Source organism: Mesoplodon densirostris, chromosome 2 (genome assembly GCF_025265405.1).
Source record: "Mesoplodon densirostris isolate mMesDen1 chromosome 2, mMesDen1 primary haplotype, whole genome shotgun sequence".
In the NCBI taxonomy this organism is placed as follows: Eukaryota; Metazoa; Chordata; class Mammalia; order Artiodactyla; family Ziphiidae; genus Mesoplodon; species Mesoplodon densirostris.
The window spans coordinates 114,561,629-114,577,572 of NC_082662.1; the positions used below are offsets into that span (position 1 = coordinate 114,561,629).

The 15,944-nt window shown below is 38.9% G+C and overlaps 1 protein-coding gene across 23 annotated transcripts in view; it reads left to right on the forward strand.

Moving 5' to 3' along the window:
- The window catches only part of UBAP2L (ubiquitin associated protein 2 like), a 42,258-nt gene that overhangs the window by 1,780 nt on the left and 24,534 nt on the right, over window positions 1–15,944 (forward strand). For 9 of the 23 annotated variants that reach the window (XM_060090613.1, XM_060090612.1, XM_060090616.1 and 6 more), the window contains exons 2-10: window positions 1,980–2,109; window positions 3,332–3,409; window positions 3,934–4,044; window positions 7,632–7,800; window positions 8,205–8,300; window positions 8,723–8,768; window positions 9,282–9,394; window positions 13,492–13,544; window positions 15,361–15,446. In XM_060090613.1, coding sequence (XP_059946596.1) covers window positions 2,020–2,109; window positions 3,332–3,409; window positions 3,934–4,044; window positions 7,632–7,800; window positions 8,205–8,300; window positions 8,723–8,768; window positions 9,282–9,394; window positions 13,492–13,544; window positions 15,361–15,446 — 842 coding nt within the window. In that variant the 5' untranslated portion in view covers window positions 1,980–2,019. Of the gene's footprint in view, window positions 1–1,979; window positions 2,110–3,331; window positions 3,410–3,933; window positions 4,045–7,631; window positions 7,834–8,204; window positions 8,301–8,722; window positions 8,769–9,281; window positions 9,395–11,205; window positions 11,266–13,491; window positions 13,545–15,360; window positions 15,447–15,944 lie in introns of all 23 variants that reach the window. The other 14 variants (XM_060090602.1, XM_060090598.1, XM_060090599.1 and 11 more) reach the window with 3 other exon arrangements.

The following is a 15,944-nucleotide window of genomic DNA, read 5'->3' on the forward strand; positions in this document are numbered from 1 at the left end:
ACATTTCAAAGCATTTGTAAGAGAAATGGAAGTTAATAGCAAGAGTGATGAGGAGGATTTTTTTTTCCCCTTTCCTGAGTAATTGTGTGGCTTTCAAAATGACTTTTTAATGTATTTACATTGATTGCTACTGTACATGCAGTTGTCCATACAGGTAGTCATGAAATTCATATCCACAGTGTAACTCATGCTCACAAATTGAAATCACATGATGAGTAGAAAGCAATCAATATTTGTAAGTTACAGGAGAGGCTACTCCCATGTTAGAATGTTCGTCTTAGAGTCAATTATAATAAAGCCTGATATTTTTTCTTGCTTTTTTTTTTCCTCTTTGATTTGAATCCAGGCGTACTTGGTTGAATAACACTTGTTTATTGTAAATTAAGTGTTGGAACTTGACAATAATGGCAGCCTGGGAAAATGGACTACAGTGTATCCAATAATCCTGTACTACCTATACATATTTACAGGGCTTTTTGTGCACATTTGTGTAGGGAGAAGAGGTAATGGTTAAAAATTAGCCATGAACTTTCCTTAAAAATATTTCTTGGTGACAGGAAATGTAAAACTCAATTCTTAATGACTGCATCAAACGACAAAGACCTATGTAACATATTGACCCAACTGGGTGAAGAATTTATCCACAAGGAAGTTGGCTTTCTTTGTGACCCAAGAAACAGGTGAAATTCACTCTCCTAATATTAATCCTTGCATATTTCTTTTGAAGCCCAGCCTACCTGTCCCTCAAATCCATCAGTGTCTTCTGGGCAGCTTAAAATTACCCTATATGAAGTTTCATTAATGAAAAAAAATTCAGTATAGAGCAGAAAAGTATAAACTTGTCCTCTTTGGCAGGGAGTAAAACAATGCAATGTAACCTTATTTTGAGCACTCCATCATATGATGAATGTTTTCTTTGTTTACTAAATGTAACAGTTGAGATTGCATTATAAAACAAAGTATGAATGAAGGCAACTTAAATTCAATAGAATCTTTGCTTGTTAGAAGTGTTACTAACAAAACTGATCTGGTTTTGGGAAGGCCCTGTGTGTTCCATGTCTCTGTAAAGACTCAACAAAGTCATCTTGCTGGCAGTAATGTCTCAAGTCTAAAATGACTTCCCAGAAGCACTTTCTTCCAAATAAAACTCTGGGCTAGATGCTTTTGGTTTGGGACAAATTTGGGATTCTCTATATATTAAGGTGAGTGGTGGAGGGGAATTGCAATTCTGGTTTCTTGGAACTGCAGACTTAGGAAACCAACAGAAGCAGCCACAGAAGCAACCACAAAAGCAGCGTGTTAGAATTATTATCCAAGGAACTGAGATTCTGGCCAAAGTCACTGGGGCTGATATGTGCCTTGCTGAAAGGTGTGGGAGCCCCCACATACTGAGAGATAGAAACTTGAGGGAGGAAGAAAGAGGCTAGGCTTGAGCTTGTCCTTTCCCGAATGATGGAGGACACATGCAACTTACGTTTAAAAGGTTGTAAGGCAGGTAAAGCTCTTTTCAAAGGTAGGTTGAGTACAGTGTTTTAAATTGTTTTTATTTGGAGTATAGACTAATCCCCTTCCTGGAAGGCTTTTGTTTCCAGGCTTTGCTGATTATCTTTCCTTCTGTCAAAGGGACATTGGGTATTTTCACCTATTGGAAGACTTGATTATTAACATTGTTTCGCTTACTATCAAGATAGCAAAACTTCACAAAGTCTGCCTATAGGGGACTGTAACCAAATCGTGCTCATAACTTTAAAACAAACCATCACTTAACACATGTTTTATATATTTCTTGTTTTACAAAAATGGATTAATAGTCATAGTTCTCTAAGGAATTTATCATACTGGAAATCTATCTCAAGAACAGGCGAATGTTGGTTTGTCTCTTTAAAGAAGTGAAAGTGGTAAAGGTGCTGATGAAAGAGGTTGAAAACATTTTGCCCACATTTAACATCTAAACTTTTTTTTTTTCTTGAATCTTTCAGTATTCTACCTTGTAAATACTGTTATTTGTATATACTGTAAATGATGACATCGGTGGGCACTAACCGAGCCCGGGGAAACTGGGAACCACCTCAAAACCAAAATCAGACACAGCACAAGCAGCGGCCCCAGGTAAAGAACCCAAGGGATATGGATCCATGGGGTAGCCTTGCTGGTTGATACTGGTTTCCATCTAGTGCAACATCATTCTGTGCTTTGGATTATTAGTTTGGGTTCTTTATTCTTATTTTCTAATCCATGCCTCTTTTCACTTGGGGCCTGATAACTGTTAATGACATGCTGTGATGCAGTGTGCTTAATTTACTGCATTATGAGGCTTGGAAAGAATGGGTCCTGTGCTTTGTATCTCTAAGATAGCATTTTCCTTCATTCATCTGGGTTGTTTTAGCAATACGTTTCTTATTTCTTAGACCTTGCACTTTGACATCCCTCTAGCCAATCTTTGTCTTGCCACCTTCTTCCTTTCCTTTGCTCTTCTTTTCCCTAATTTGTCTTTTGTTTTCCTCTCTGGTCTCATTGAGGCCTAATCTGATTTTTCCTTTTCCATGAGGAGTTAGCATCTTTACTATGTTCCTTCAAGATTAACAGATGAGACACCCTAGAGTATTGCTCAGTTTTAAAGAGTAAATTAACCTCCTTGGCACTTGGGTGCTGAGGTTTATGAGTTCTCTCTCTTTTTTTTTTTTTTAAGTTGGATTTAGATATGATCTTTTTTTTTTCCAATAACCAGTCTGGTATTTGTTGGCACCTAATATGAATGAATTAATTTGTATTTGGTTATGGTCAGTTAAATTGAATATGTAAGACTAGAACTTCCCTCTTATTCATTTTTCTTTCACTTCTTTTTCCAGGTGAATTTCTAGCAGAATTTTAGTACTTAATCTCAGTTGGGGCTAAAATTTCTGACATCTTATAAACATACACTGGATACTTGCAAGATATGCTGAGTGTATCCTCAGACTAAACTTTAATGATACTCTCATCCCTAAGGAATAAAAGGGTGGCATTGGTCATTGCAGAATCAGGAACAGGGTTTACACATGACTTTGCAAATAAATGAAATTGAGTTAAGGCACAGATGTTTTAAAGTGGTGCTGTGACCCCAAAGTGAAAGTCCCTTTAACTGTGAACATAGGTGAAAAAGCTCCCTGCTTTTTTAGAGACTGTAGCTTGAAATAGTCACAGCTTCACTCTCTGTTGTCATGGTGGTAGCATTTTATTAGTTGGTCATTTGTAACAAGGAAAAGGAAATTGGGGTGGGAGATGATGAATATTGACTATATAGGTCCCTCTTATTTCTCTAAACTGTTGTCTCTTGATCATGCTTTCTTAGGCCACTGCGGAACAAATTCGACTTGCACAGATGATTTCGGACCATAATGATGCTGACTTTGAGGAAAAGGTGAAACAAGTGAGTGTATCGCTAATTTGCCATAAGCTGTGGGAAAAGACATCAAGATCAAAGCACAGTAAAATAGAATTGATGTCTATCAGGATATTTTCCACTATAGTATTAAAAGAATTATGAGTGCTTTTATTGTCTGATTGTACCCCTTTGGACAGATAACCTTGTTCAGAGGTTTTACCTTAATTTTAATCTCTTGTTTATTGAATGACTTTGTTGGTACCATTGTACAACAGCTTTGAATAGTTGTGGCATCTAGGAAATGTGGAAAGTCATGGTATACTGGATCCTATTTGATTCTCTATTAGATGCTGTATTATTCAACTGCTTTATAAATACTTTCGCCCCATCCCTAGTCACAGGTTGTTAATATTTTGCTTTTGGAACTAGAGTACCAAAATTCTGCATTTTTTACTTTTTTAAGCCTGGTTTTTTCAAACTCACCTGTGTCTTCTCCCTTTTTTTCACCTAGTTTTCTTTTGTGGGGAGTGCAGGCTTGTTCATGATGGTTGCTGATCTTTCTCTTTCAGTTGATTGATATCACAGGCAAGAACCAGGATGAATGTGTCATTGCTTTGCATGACTGCAACGGAGATGTCAACAGAGCGATCAATGTACTGCTGGAAGGAAACCCAGATACGGTAGAGTGCTAATAAAGTGTTCTAGAAAGTGGGTCCCTCGTTGAGAGGCTAGTAAATTCCAGAAATAGCAAGTGGGGTAACTCACCTTAAAGCAGAGTATCTTATTCTCCAAATAAAGCAAGGAACTGTCTTGGAGATTATCAACTGCAGGTTGCAAATACTTAAAATTTATGTACAATAAATAGGAGAAGACAGATAAAATCAATTTCTTCTAGTTGGCCTGGAAATAAATTTTTCATTCTAGGCTAGTGACTGTTTTCAAGATTTGGTTAGTCTGAGTTAGAGGTGCTATTTAATAGCCTTAGTTACTAATCATGGAAGATTTCTGCTCACATGTTTTATTGCTATTGAACAAAGCCACAGACTACTGGATTTTGATTTCAGAACACTCCCACCAGTATCAGCTTTACATTTCACAATACCTTTTCATCATGTGAACTTACTTCTGTTGAATGAGCAGAGAAACAAACTTTAGAGCCTGTTGACCATCCCTGGAGATGATAGGGGATATTGGAGGAACTCTTGCCCTAGAATTTAGAGTTGCTTTCACCTCCTCCTTTCCTTTCCATTTAATGAGAATCCTGTGTTTTGTTATTGTCTTATTACTGTTTCAAATTGTTAAGCCCCTTAAGAACAGGGATTCTGCCTTACTAATTAATCTTTGGGATGTTCCTGCAGTGTTTAGTAGAGACCTTTATTATTTTTTTTTTAATGAGGAGTGTATCATTTGAAGTCATTTTTATTTACTTGGTCTTACTCAGGGGATCATTGGTTGAGATTGATAACCAGATTTCATCCTTAGATTAACTTACTGATGTTACAGTGTCACTTTAGCTGAATGTTCGAGGTTTGTCAGTTTCCTCGAAGCAGTGGGAAATAATAGTGAAAAACTATTTTTTAATCATTGAATTTAAATTTGTACCTTTTTCTCTTCAAAAGTGTGGTCCTAGATTAGATTTTATATTATGGGCCTTGTTTGAAAATTACTGCCTGGATAATCAGAAAGCAGTTCTGGTTCATCTTGAGTTTACTCCAGAGTAATTGCCTCTGTATTTTCGAGAGAGTGGGGTAGAGGTGGAGGTGGATCTATTTACACTTCTAAAAAGTGTGAATTTTGGGGGGACTTCCCTGGCGGTCCAGTGGTTAAGACTCCGAGCTCCCAGTGCAGCGGGCACGGGTTCAATCCCTGGTTGAGTAACTAAGGTCCTGCATGCTGCATGGCACAGCCCCCCCCAAAAAAAAGTGAATTTTTTTTTTTTTTCCTGTGCACAAGTCATATTTTGTTTCACCTTCTAGCATCTCCTGCCTAGTGCTACAAGTCTGACCTTTCACAGTATCAAAAAAGAAAAAAAGGTAGAGAATGTAGGTTTATGCCACAAATAAACAAGCTACTAGTGAAACCAGTGGGAATCGATGTTGGATGTATTTGGTTGGATGAGATCGTATTAGAAAACTGGCAGTGCCTTGGGAAGATTATAGTAATTCTTTTTACTTACAGAACCCATCTGGTGCCAGCAGCTGATGTATAACCATAGAGAAGAAAAAGGTGACAGGTTTCTGAAACCTATCAGGTTTTGAGACAGAGTAGCAAAAACTCGAAGAACTGTGTCAGTCTGGCTTCCAGCGTTGCTGATGTAGATTTAGCTACAAGGTTACTATAATTTATGATTGAAGCTACTGTGAGCAAAAATTGACCTACCAGCTATAATGTGGAATCCGGGTGGGTTGAAAGAGTAGGCAACAAGGAGCTGCCGAGTGCTAGGCAGATACTTAATTTTTAGTAAACTATTTCTTGTGGACTTCTTAGAATATGTAGGTATGCTTTTAGTATAGTTTTAAATTTACTGTTTTTGAGCTTAAAAATGTTTAAATTGTGGTAAAATATACTTAACAAAATTGACCAGTTTATCCATTTTAAGTATACAATTCATTGGCATTAAGGACATTCACAATGTTGGACAACCATTACCACTGTTTCCAGAACTTATTCATTTCCTAATTAGAAATGTATCCAACTGTTTAGTGTATCCATTAAACAGTTAACTCTCTGTTTCCCGACTCCCAGGTTGGGGTAACACCTATTTTCACTACCTTGTGTAAAGTTTTGCCTGTTCTTGGTACCTCATATGAGTGGAATCAAATAATATTTGTCTTTTTGTGTCTTCGTTTAGCAAAATGTTTTCAAGGTTTATATTGTGGCTTGTGTCAGAATTTCACTCCTTTTTAAGGCTGAATAATATTCCATTGTATGTTTGTAGCACATCTCGTTTATCCACTCATCCACTGGTGGACACTTGGGATTATTTGGAAATAAGTTGTTGTAGACATCATAGTACTTTATTTCCTAAATTCTTTGGCATGTTTCCCTTAAAGGATACTCTTTTATATGACCACAATATTATTATCAACCCTGATAAAATTAATAGTAGTTTCATATTACTATTCCATATTTTCAAAGTTATTGGATATTAGATACCTGTTGCTGAGCAACAGGGCCATTGTAGTTTGGGTTAGATGGTATCTAGGATAGTAAAGATCTGATAGTCTTGGTGATTGAACTGGAACTTTTATTTGTACATATTTTCTGCAAAAATTTGTAAATCAATGTATTTGTGTGTTTAAAACTTTAAATTTATAGGGAACTCGCTGGTAGTTAGGACCCCACGCTTTCACTACTGAGAACCTGGGTTCGATCCCTGCTAAGGGGACTAAGATCCTGCAAGCCGCACGGCGAGGCCAAAAAAAACCCTTCAAATTTATAAAACTCATTTTCCTAAGGAATGAGTTTTTGCAAGACTGTTTAGCTCATTTTCCTTACTGCAAATATTCCCTCCTGCAATCTGGAATGAATTGCTTTGAGGAAGGTTGAATCGTATTGTAGCAATTCAGGATGTATAGGGGAGAACACAGTGAATAAAACCAGGAATGGAAGGCTTCCTATAGTCAGCATGTCTCAAGGCCAGGGCTGTGCTTTCCTGACTGCTATTTGGTCTTCTTTTAAATAAAGGAAATTGGTGTGTGTGAAGGGGTGTGGGTTGGGGAGTAGGTACAGTTGTTTTCCTCCTAAATTCTAGGTTGCTGAATTAGAGAATATACTCAAGAGTCAAATGCTATTCATTCATTCTGAATTCAGAGTTAACTTTTACAAACTTTCAGTTTTCTTTTCTGCTTTATTTGACATGGGTAAGGCTATAAAAAACTGGGAGTCACTGAATCCAAAGGGAATTAGTTTTTTCAGCCCAGGAAACACACTTGAAAGAAAGGACCAGTAAGTAACTAGGTCCTTTGACTACCACGCCGAATGACTGAACTGGATAGAGATCTTGGGAACCCCTTTGGAAGTGATCCCTGCAATCCATTTGCTTATAAGCACCTCTTCTACAAAAAGGGCTTCAATTTTGCAGTGGTAGGTGTAGAATTTGTTTTGAGGTTCTGTCTATACTCTCCACTTAAACAGAAATAAACTAATAGAAGTTATCTTAGATGTGGATGCTGAGAGGAGAGTGTTATAGTTGTCCCAGCTTTTATCTCTGGTTTCCTGGTAGCAACCTGTATTGATAAGACATGAATGCTCTGCTCTTCTTTAGCATTCCTGGGAGATGGTTGGGAAGAAGAAAGGAGTCTCAGGACAGAAGGACGGTGGCCAAACGGAATCCAACGAGGAAGGCAAAGAAAATCGAGACCGGGACAGAGACTATAGTCGGCGACGTGGTGGGCCACCAAGACGGGGGAGAGGTGCCAGCCGCGGACGAGAGTGTATGCATGGGGCTTTAACAAAACCAGTTGTGGGTTAGTAATGTCTAGACTTGAGGGATGTCAGGGCCCTGCGAGGCTGGATCTAGTAACCATTATATCATCCTTTTGATTTTTCTTAAAATCATCTGTTCTGAGACCTTGGCATTTCTTGCATGTAGCCTTTTCTAGCAACAGCCCCCAGTTTAGCATGAAGTTACCTTGTAGCCGTTTGTAAAATTGTTTGACTAGTAACCATTCCCTTAGTAACCATCACGTTCCATCCTTCCAGCTCATTTTCTCTTCTTTGTTTTTGTCTCCCCACCACCATGTATACATACCATTTATGTACATACTTTCTATTCACTTTGCTCTGGCCATCTGTGGTGTTTTGTTTTGTTTTGTTTTGTTTTGTTTTTAAATTTCAGTTCGAGGTCAGGAAAATGGATTAGATGGCACCAAGAGTGGAGGGCCTTCTGGAAGAGGCACAGAAAGAGGCAGAAGAGGTCGTGGCCGAGGCAGAGGTGATCAGTTTGTTGGCGGGATGGATATTGGGGGCAAGCTACTCTTATTAGTTTAGTAGGGGTCTGCTTTATTTAAAACCACACAAATTCACATGGACTCTGGATACCTTAATTGTTGAGGTGTCATGCAAGTTCTAGAGATTACTGAGTGGGCAGTGGGAAGGAAGGTAGATGTCATTTCCTCTGCTCTTTATTGTTGCTATTATTGTATTTGCTTGAGGATCCAGCAGTTTGATCAGCAAAGGAACAACCTTGTCAATAATAATTGTCCTGCTGTGTTATATTAACTGATGTGCTACAGAGTGAGAGAAGGAATATCTGATGATGTCAACCATTTACTTTCCAAAGCTGCCTCAGTTGGCAAGGTGATTTTATATCAACTTCTAAAATATTTCTTTCTACCTCTTTTTCTCATTCTTTAGGTGGCTCTGGTAGGCGGGGAGGAAGGTTTTCTGCTCAAGGAATGGGGTAAGTTTCATTGATCCAGTGTTAAAGTCTTTAATTTTTATTTTTCCTTAAGCCTTACCATAATGTCTTAGCATGGTTCATATCCTGGTATCCTGAGGATAATAGGCAGCTATAACCAAAATGTGGTCAGAAAGATTGCTGGACTATTTCATCAGGTGTGTGTAGGCATAGGGCTTATTTTTGGGAGATAAGCATTTACTACCTGGATTATTTTATCTCATAGCTTCATTTGAATACAGATACCTGCTATTTTCTCAAAATCTTCATGTGGATTTTATTGGTGTCCTAACCCAAAAGGGATAGTGGATATAAATTCAGATTATACCATGAAATTTTAGGTAAGCTGGTACGTGAGGAAAAGTAGACAGCTTATAGGCTTATAGAATGGGGCCATGGTTGATCTGTACTAGGAAAGAGACAGTCAAGATTCTGATTGCCCTCCTTTTGAGTTAATTTTCTGGTGCTGCTTAGAGCTCAGAGACTCTTAAGCTTCTTTTTTTTTTTTCCTCCCAGAACCTTTAACCCAGCTGATTATGCAGAGCCGGCCAATACTGATGATAACTATGGCAATAATAGCGGCAATACATGGAACAACACTGGCCACTTTGAACCAGATGATGGGACGAGTGAGTGACTTTTATTAGTTTCTTGTCTCTGGGAATCTAAGGAAATAATTTTTTTGAGGTTATATTAACAAAAAAGTGGAGTAGTTTTTGGCTGCTGAGTCAGAGAGAGAAAGGGGTGACAACTGAATTACAGTGTACTCTCTTCATTTACTTTGTGCCCATGGGCACATTATACATGCTGTTTCACCTGATCTTCATTACTATTTTATGAAATAGACATTATTTATTGTCACTTTCCAGATGATAAGACTTAGACTGCAAGAGTGGTTATGAAATTTGCTAGTATTTGAACTCAGAATTTTTTGACTCTCAAAGCTCATGCTCTTTCCATTATACCATTAGCTCCAATTGTATTTCCTAGTGTTTCTGTTTGGCTACTTAGCTTTGCCTTTTGAAAAGATACCCAGAATTAATTAATCAAGTCCCTACTTGTAAAGATGAATAGGGCCCAGAATCAAAGCCCACTGTCAAATTATTTGTTTCTGCATACAGAGATAGGAGTACCCTTTTCCCTTAATTTTTGGGAAATCTCAGTTTCTGGGCAAGAAGGAAATCTGGAGACTTTCTGCCTCTCTTTGTTGGATAGTCTTCTGGGTGTGGTAGAGTATTATGGGATTCGCTTTTTTTGTTAGCTGACTTTGATGCATATTTGGGTAGCGTATATATGTTTGAGGATACGTTAGGCTTGTGGGATACACCAAGATGTGTTTGGGAGTAAGAGATAACTTGTACTACTTTAAATAAGAACAGCCTCTTGGTTCCAGAGTACTTTCTTATGAGATCAGCTACCTCTTTCTGGCTGAGCCAGCACATGGAAAGCCTGAGACTTTTTTCCTCTTACAAAGTGGAGGAAGGGTTAATAGTAGAGCATGAAGTAGGCTCTTTGACTCCTTATCCAGTTAAATTTGCCTTACCCCCTTTCAAAGATCAGTTACCTTAATCCTGTGTCTTTAGGAAGGTCTTTGGCACAAATCACTTCTCATCTACTGCCCACAATATGCTGTACCTCAGGTCCTCAATGTTACTTGCTTTTTGTTCATCAAGCTATCTTATAAACTCATTTTTAATACAGATTTCTCATTGGTGGAGGCTAAAGTAGAGTTATTGGCAAGCTAGATATCTTTTTGAAGTCCCTTAACCATTTAGCTATGAAATATCCTTTTCTGTTTTAACTTATTATACTTTGGAGGCATTAGAACTGCTCTTCATTCATCTCTTGATGGCTTTGTAGAGCACTGGTAACAGTCTGAATAACAGATAGGTTTCTGAGCTCTAGTTCGTTCTTGGGTATTTGGCTTTTTATCATTGGCAGAAAAGATAATAGAAGTCGAGGGATTTGTTTTTAGTTGTGGATAGAAAATCAGGCATGGAGTCCCAGTCCTAGACTGAAAGCCTTAGCTATTTTCAACAAGGATCTGGTTGGGAAAAGAGAGAGGGAAGGAATAGGTGTGTGTTTATTTATACCGAGTAGAGAATAGCAGATTTGGGAGGCTAGAATCAGAAATTTTTGATTTGTGGCTGAATGAAAAATTATGTGAATCACTGCTGTCATCTTGTTAGTGTGAAAGTGTTGAGTATAGTTTCATGCATTCCCTTCAAGTTTCATGATTTGAACTTACCTTCATGCATGATCTCTTCTTGTGTTTTCATGATAGTAAATTACAAATTCCCTTTTTAATTTAAAAAGAGACTCAAATCTACCCTTAAAATATCCACAGGTACAGTGGGAATTGTGTGTTGGGGGCAAACATTCTCATTCACAAGCAAAATTTCACTGGTTGTTTTTTCTTTTCTTTTCTTTTTTGTTTCAGGACTTGATTTCATTGGGGTTGAGGGGTCAAATTATCCCCGAAAATTTGAGACTGCTCCTGGTATGATACATCCAGGCGCCTAACTGCCCCGGATATTTAATAGATTTTTATGAGCTGAAATATCTGTGGATATGTCATTTTTCTGTCTTCTTGGTTTTTATTTTTCTGCTTTTTTCTGTCATATTCTGTGCCTGTTTTTCCTCCTTAAAAAAATTAGTTTATTTAATGAATATTTAACATTTACATTGTCTGTGCTTTTTGCTGATGGAATGGAAGCCCTAATCTTTTGTTCAGAGCATTTGCACTCTTTCTGCGCCTTAATGCTTCCTCAGTGTAGTCCTTTTCCTTAGCCAAGACCATATGTCCTATATAGGAAGGTGTCAAGTAGCTGTCTACAGTCTTCCTTTCCATTCCAGATGCAGTCGCCAGAGTGCAGGGGAAAAAAAAATTCTTGAATTGAGAGATAGCCTCTCAGTAGTAAATAACTTCTTAGATCACTTCCAATTCTAGAATTGTGTGTATGTGTTAACCCAGATTTTGGATTCCAGTTAGCCAGGGTGGGATGGTTGTCAACGGGGAGGAAAAATGCCATCACTAGAGAGGGAGAGAAGAGTGTGGTTTGTAACTTGTCTAAACTGAGATTGGACTTTAGTTTGATTTGGAGAACATTGTCATTATTAAGTGGTTTGGAATTTCCCTGGCACAGTTTTAACATTGTCCTGGGAAAGGCATTGCACTGAACATATTTTTCTGTAGGAAATAGGATTTTTCATTATTAAATGTTTTAAGAGAATTTCAGACGGGTTTTGTAGGTGTTAGAATATTTCTCTTCAGTGACAGTGAAATCTGAATGCCACGCCTTCATTCTTTCATTCTTGGAAGACGTTTTCTCCATTTGGAGAGAATGTTTTAAGAATTATTAAATATATACTGTTATTCTAGAGAAGAAAATAAGGCGTTTTCTGGTCCTTGCTACACAGAGGTTCCTGTGTCTTAGTGTGGTTCTTTGGTTGAAGGGAAGAATTTTAGGTCTCATAGAAACTCACCTATACTCCTTAAAAAATGGCAGGTTCCTTTTCTGAGGATATGCGTATACGTGAAGCAAAACAGGGGAATGTGCAAGGTGGTTTGATTATTTATGGACCTCTCCTATGGAAACTGTGTCCCTTCATTTTCTGTGCCATGACCTCAGCAGGTCAGATTTTGTGTTTTGTATAGTTAGGACCAGTAAGGTAACTATTACACATATTTGATTTTTCAATCTCATCTCGTGTCTTCTGAAAAGAACAGATCCATTGGGGTTTCTTATAGTTAAATCAATACGATCTGTAAACTTGACTTCTGCTGAGTATGCATTTTTAAATTTAATTTAATTTTTGGCTGCGTTGGGTCTTCGTTACTGCGCATGGGCTTTTCTCTGGTTGCGGAGAGCAGGGCCACTCTTTATTGCAGTGCACAGGCTTCTCACTGCGGTGGCTTCTCTTGTTGTGGAGCATGGGCTTTAGGCACGTGGGCTTCAGTAGTTGTGGCACACAGGCTCAGTAGTTGTGGCACATGGGCTCTACAGCACAGGCTCAGTAGTTGTGGCGCACAGGCTTAGTTGCTCCACGGCATGTGGGATCTTCCCGGATCAGGGATTGAACCCGTGTCCCCTGCATTGGCAGGCGGATTCTTAACCACTGCGCCACCAGGAAAGCCCTGAGTATGCATTTTTAAATTCAGTTCCCATAGCAGGTAGGTGTCAGTGCTGTCAGTTTGGATTTCAAGCCTTTCCTTCTTCACTGCCCTTTGACTATAATGTGGCAACCATTTGTGTTCCTCTGCCCCTGCTACCATCTTTCTTCAGACTGCCTGCAGTATTGTCTTATACCAAATAAGTATAGCTTGCATGTTTCAGTTTAAATTGTCTGCTGCCATTTCACTGAACGGACTACTAAGTCAGAGGACTTGAAGGCCCTTAAGAGATTGCTTGGAGCATTGGGTCCATTGGAGTCTTGCTCTCTCTTGCATTTTCTCTCTCTTTCTTACTGTCTGGCTCTCTTTCCTATTACAGCTGTGTAACAAGAACTGAAAGTAGCTGTGAAATCATAATCTTATTAAAACCCTGGTTGTTCTGAGGTATCCCTTTCTAAAAAGTCTTTTCCTCCCTCTGAAGCCCAAGAATCCCTTCTGATTACTAAATTCTGGTTACACTTTTGGCTGCCAAAAGTTTAATACATCCGTATTTTCTGCCTGTGCTTCGTACTGATACTTAAAATTACTTCATTGTTTTTCCTTTATTCCCAGGTGCATGGAGGACTGCAACAGAGGAGTGGGGAACTGAAGATTGGAATGAAGATGTAGGTATTCCCAGGTCATTCCTCATTAGTACCTTCTATCCCTAAGTGGTGTTTAGGGATAGAAAATGGGTATGTTTCTACCCCTCAAAATTCACCCTTAAGATTCTGACCCAAAACTTTTACATCCAAAATAGTGTTCTGAGCCAGAACATTTCACATATGTTATATGAAGGAGACTGGGCATGAACAGGACTCTGTGGAACCAGACTATGGAAAGGGCAAGTGCACTTGTGTAAGTCCAATATCTGATTGTCGGATTTATCCCAGGAAGAGATGGTGGTTGGGTAGGGCACTAGAAATGGAGTTAGGCAGGTAGTGCATTGAGTAACAGCTTCTGGTGGCACATGACTTTCCTTGGAGCAAATCAGTTATTTGGTTCACATTCAGGCATTGGTGTATGGTCCTGTAAATTGGTTTAGAGGTGGGTACAGATGAGAGTTACAGTACCAAGTTCTTAAGTTTACAGTCTGGTTGACTCTGGGACCCCTTTTGTTTTTGTACTAAGAGCCCAACGTGGTGATTGTAATTGAGATGAACATGTAGGTTTGGCTGTCTTCCAGATTGACTAAACTAGGAAACCTCATAGATGGGTGGCACATAAACAAGCTATATGAATTCGCTGGAGTAGTACCTGAGTAAAAGAATTTTCCTGATCCCTGGTCACAGTCAAGCTTTTGCTGTGAATTACAGTTTCCCGTGATCATGGATGTACCTTCCTGTACTTGTATTTATTCAGTCAAGACAGAATATGATAAGAGGAAATGATGTGTCAAACTGTTTTGGTTTTCAGGCCTGAGTTTTAAAATTCTGGATGTATCAGCATCAGAGGGTGATTCTTTTCTATTGTAGCAGAGCTAGACTGCTTTGTGAATACTTTCTAAGATTTGGCTTGTCTGCTTAACCACCGCTTTCACTGCCGAGGGCCGGGGTTCAGTTCCTGGTCGGGGAACTAAGATCCCAGAAGACCAGGCAGCATGCCCCCCCCTCAAAAAAAATCAACTTGAATAGTAGGAAGATTTATTCCCTACAATTGTTTACCGAATTTTAGTGTTTTATAGTGGAGAGACTAGGTGTAACAAAGTCAGTTTTAAGGCAAAAAATGCCTTTAAAAAACTATATGTATTTATTTATTTATTTGGTTGCACCAGGTCTTAGTTGTGGCAGGCGGGCTCCTTAGTCGCGGTTCCAGGGTTCCTTTAGTTGTGGCTCGCCAGCTCCTTAGTTGTGGCATGCATGTGGGGTCTAGTTCCCTGACCAGTGATCGAACCCAGGCCCCCTGTATTGGGAGCACGGAGTCTTATCCACTGCGCCACCAGGGAAGTCCCCAAAAAATGCATGTTAAAATTATTTTTCCATATATCGACTCATCAGCACTTGGGCCCTTACTGCTCAAAAGCCAAGAATTAACTTACATGTGTCTTCATCTTGGCTGTGATCTTCCTTTCTTTGAGAGGAGTAGTGGAAGATAAAGTATGGTTTGGATTGAGGTAGAAGTTGGGAGCTGTATCGGGAAAATATGAAGGTGCTTTCTCTGTTTTTCTGTCTAGCATATTCACCTTCCTGTAAGTTCAGTGCATATTATGTGACTCCACTAGATTTTATTGGGTTTCTTGATGCTACCCCCCCTTCAATAAAACCACTGTGCATAGATAGAAGGGGCTTGAAGGTCAGTCCATTCAGGATTCCTTAAGAGTAGATAGTTCTCTCTTCAAAGGGTTTTCCCCTTTTTCTTGATGTTGAATTCCCCTTAACCTGTGCCAGGTTTCTGACTGACACTTACCTAACACTAGGAGTGACTAATTCCTCTGTTTTCCAGCTTTCTGAGACCAAGATCTTCACTGCCTCTAATGTGTCATCAGTGCCTCTGCCTGCGGAGAATGTGACAATCACTGCTGGTCAGAGGCAAGTGTGTGGTATAATTTAGTATCTTTTCCCGAGGGTATCTGCTAAGTTAGTTGTAAGGAAGAATGGCACTGGACCTCTACAGACTCCCATGGTGTCGGTAATAATGATAACCAAATCACATTAGGGTCCTATAAAGTTGGTTGGTAGATTTGTAAGAGTTGATATTAGTAATCTACTGAGTGGAAATCCATATATTACAATTTTAAAGCTAACTCTCCCCCAAATAGCCCTTTAACACATAGGTCAGCCTTGTCAGCATCACAGGTATTGATTAAAACTTAGAACTTAGAACTTGTAGTAAGTCAGGTAAAGAGAAGCTGAAAGTGGAAAGTTTTCATTTATTTCTGAATTTGCAGAACTGTTCAGTAGTTTCTTCTCTTGCTTAATAATTATGATCTTTGCTTAGCCCACTGAGTATGGTGATAATTTTTTTCCCTAGGATCTGGCTTATGAAATTTTTAGAATTTGAACATAGGTATTGGGGTCAGTAGAGGG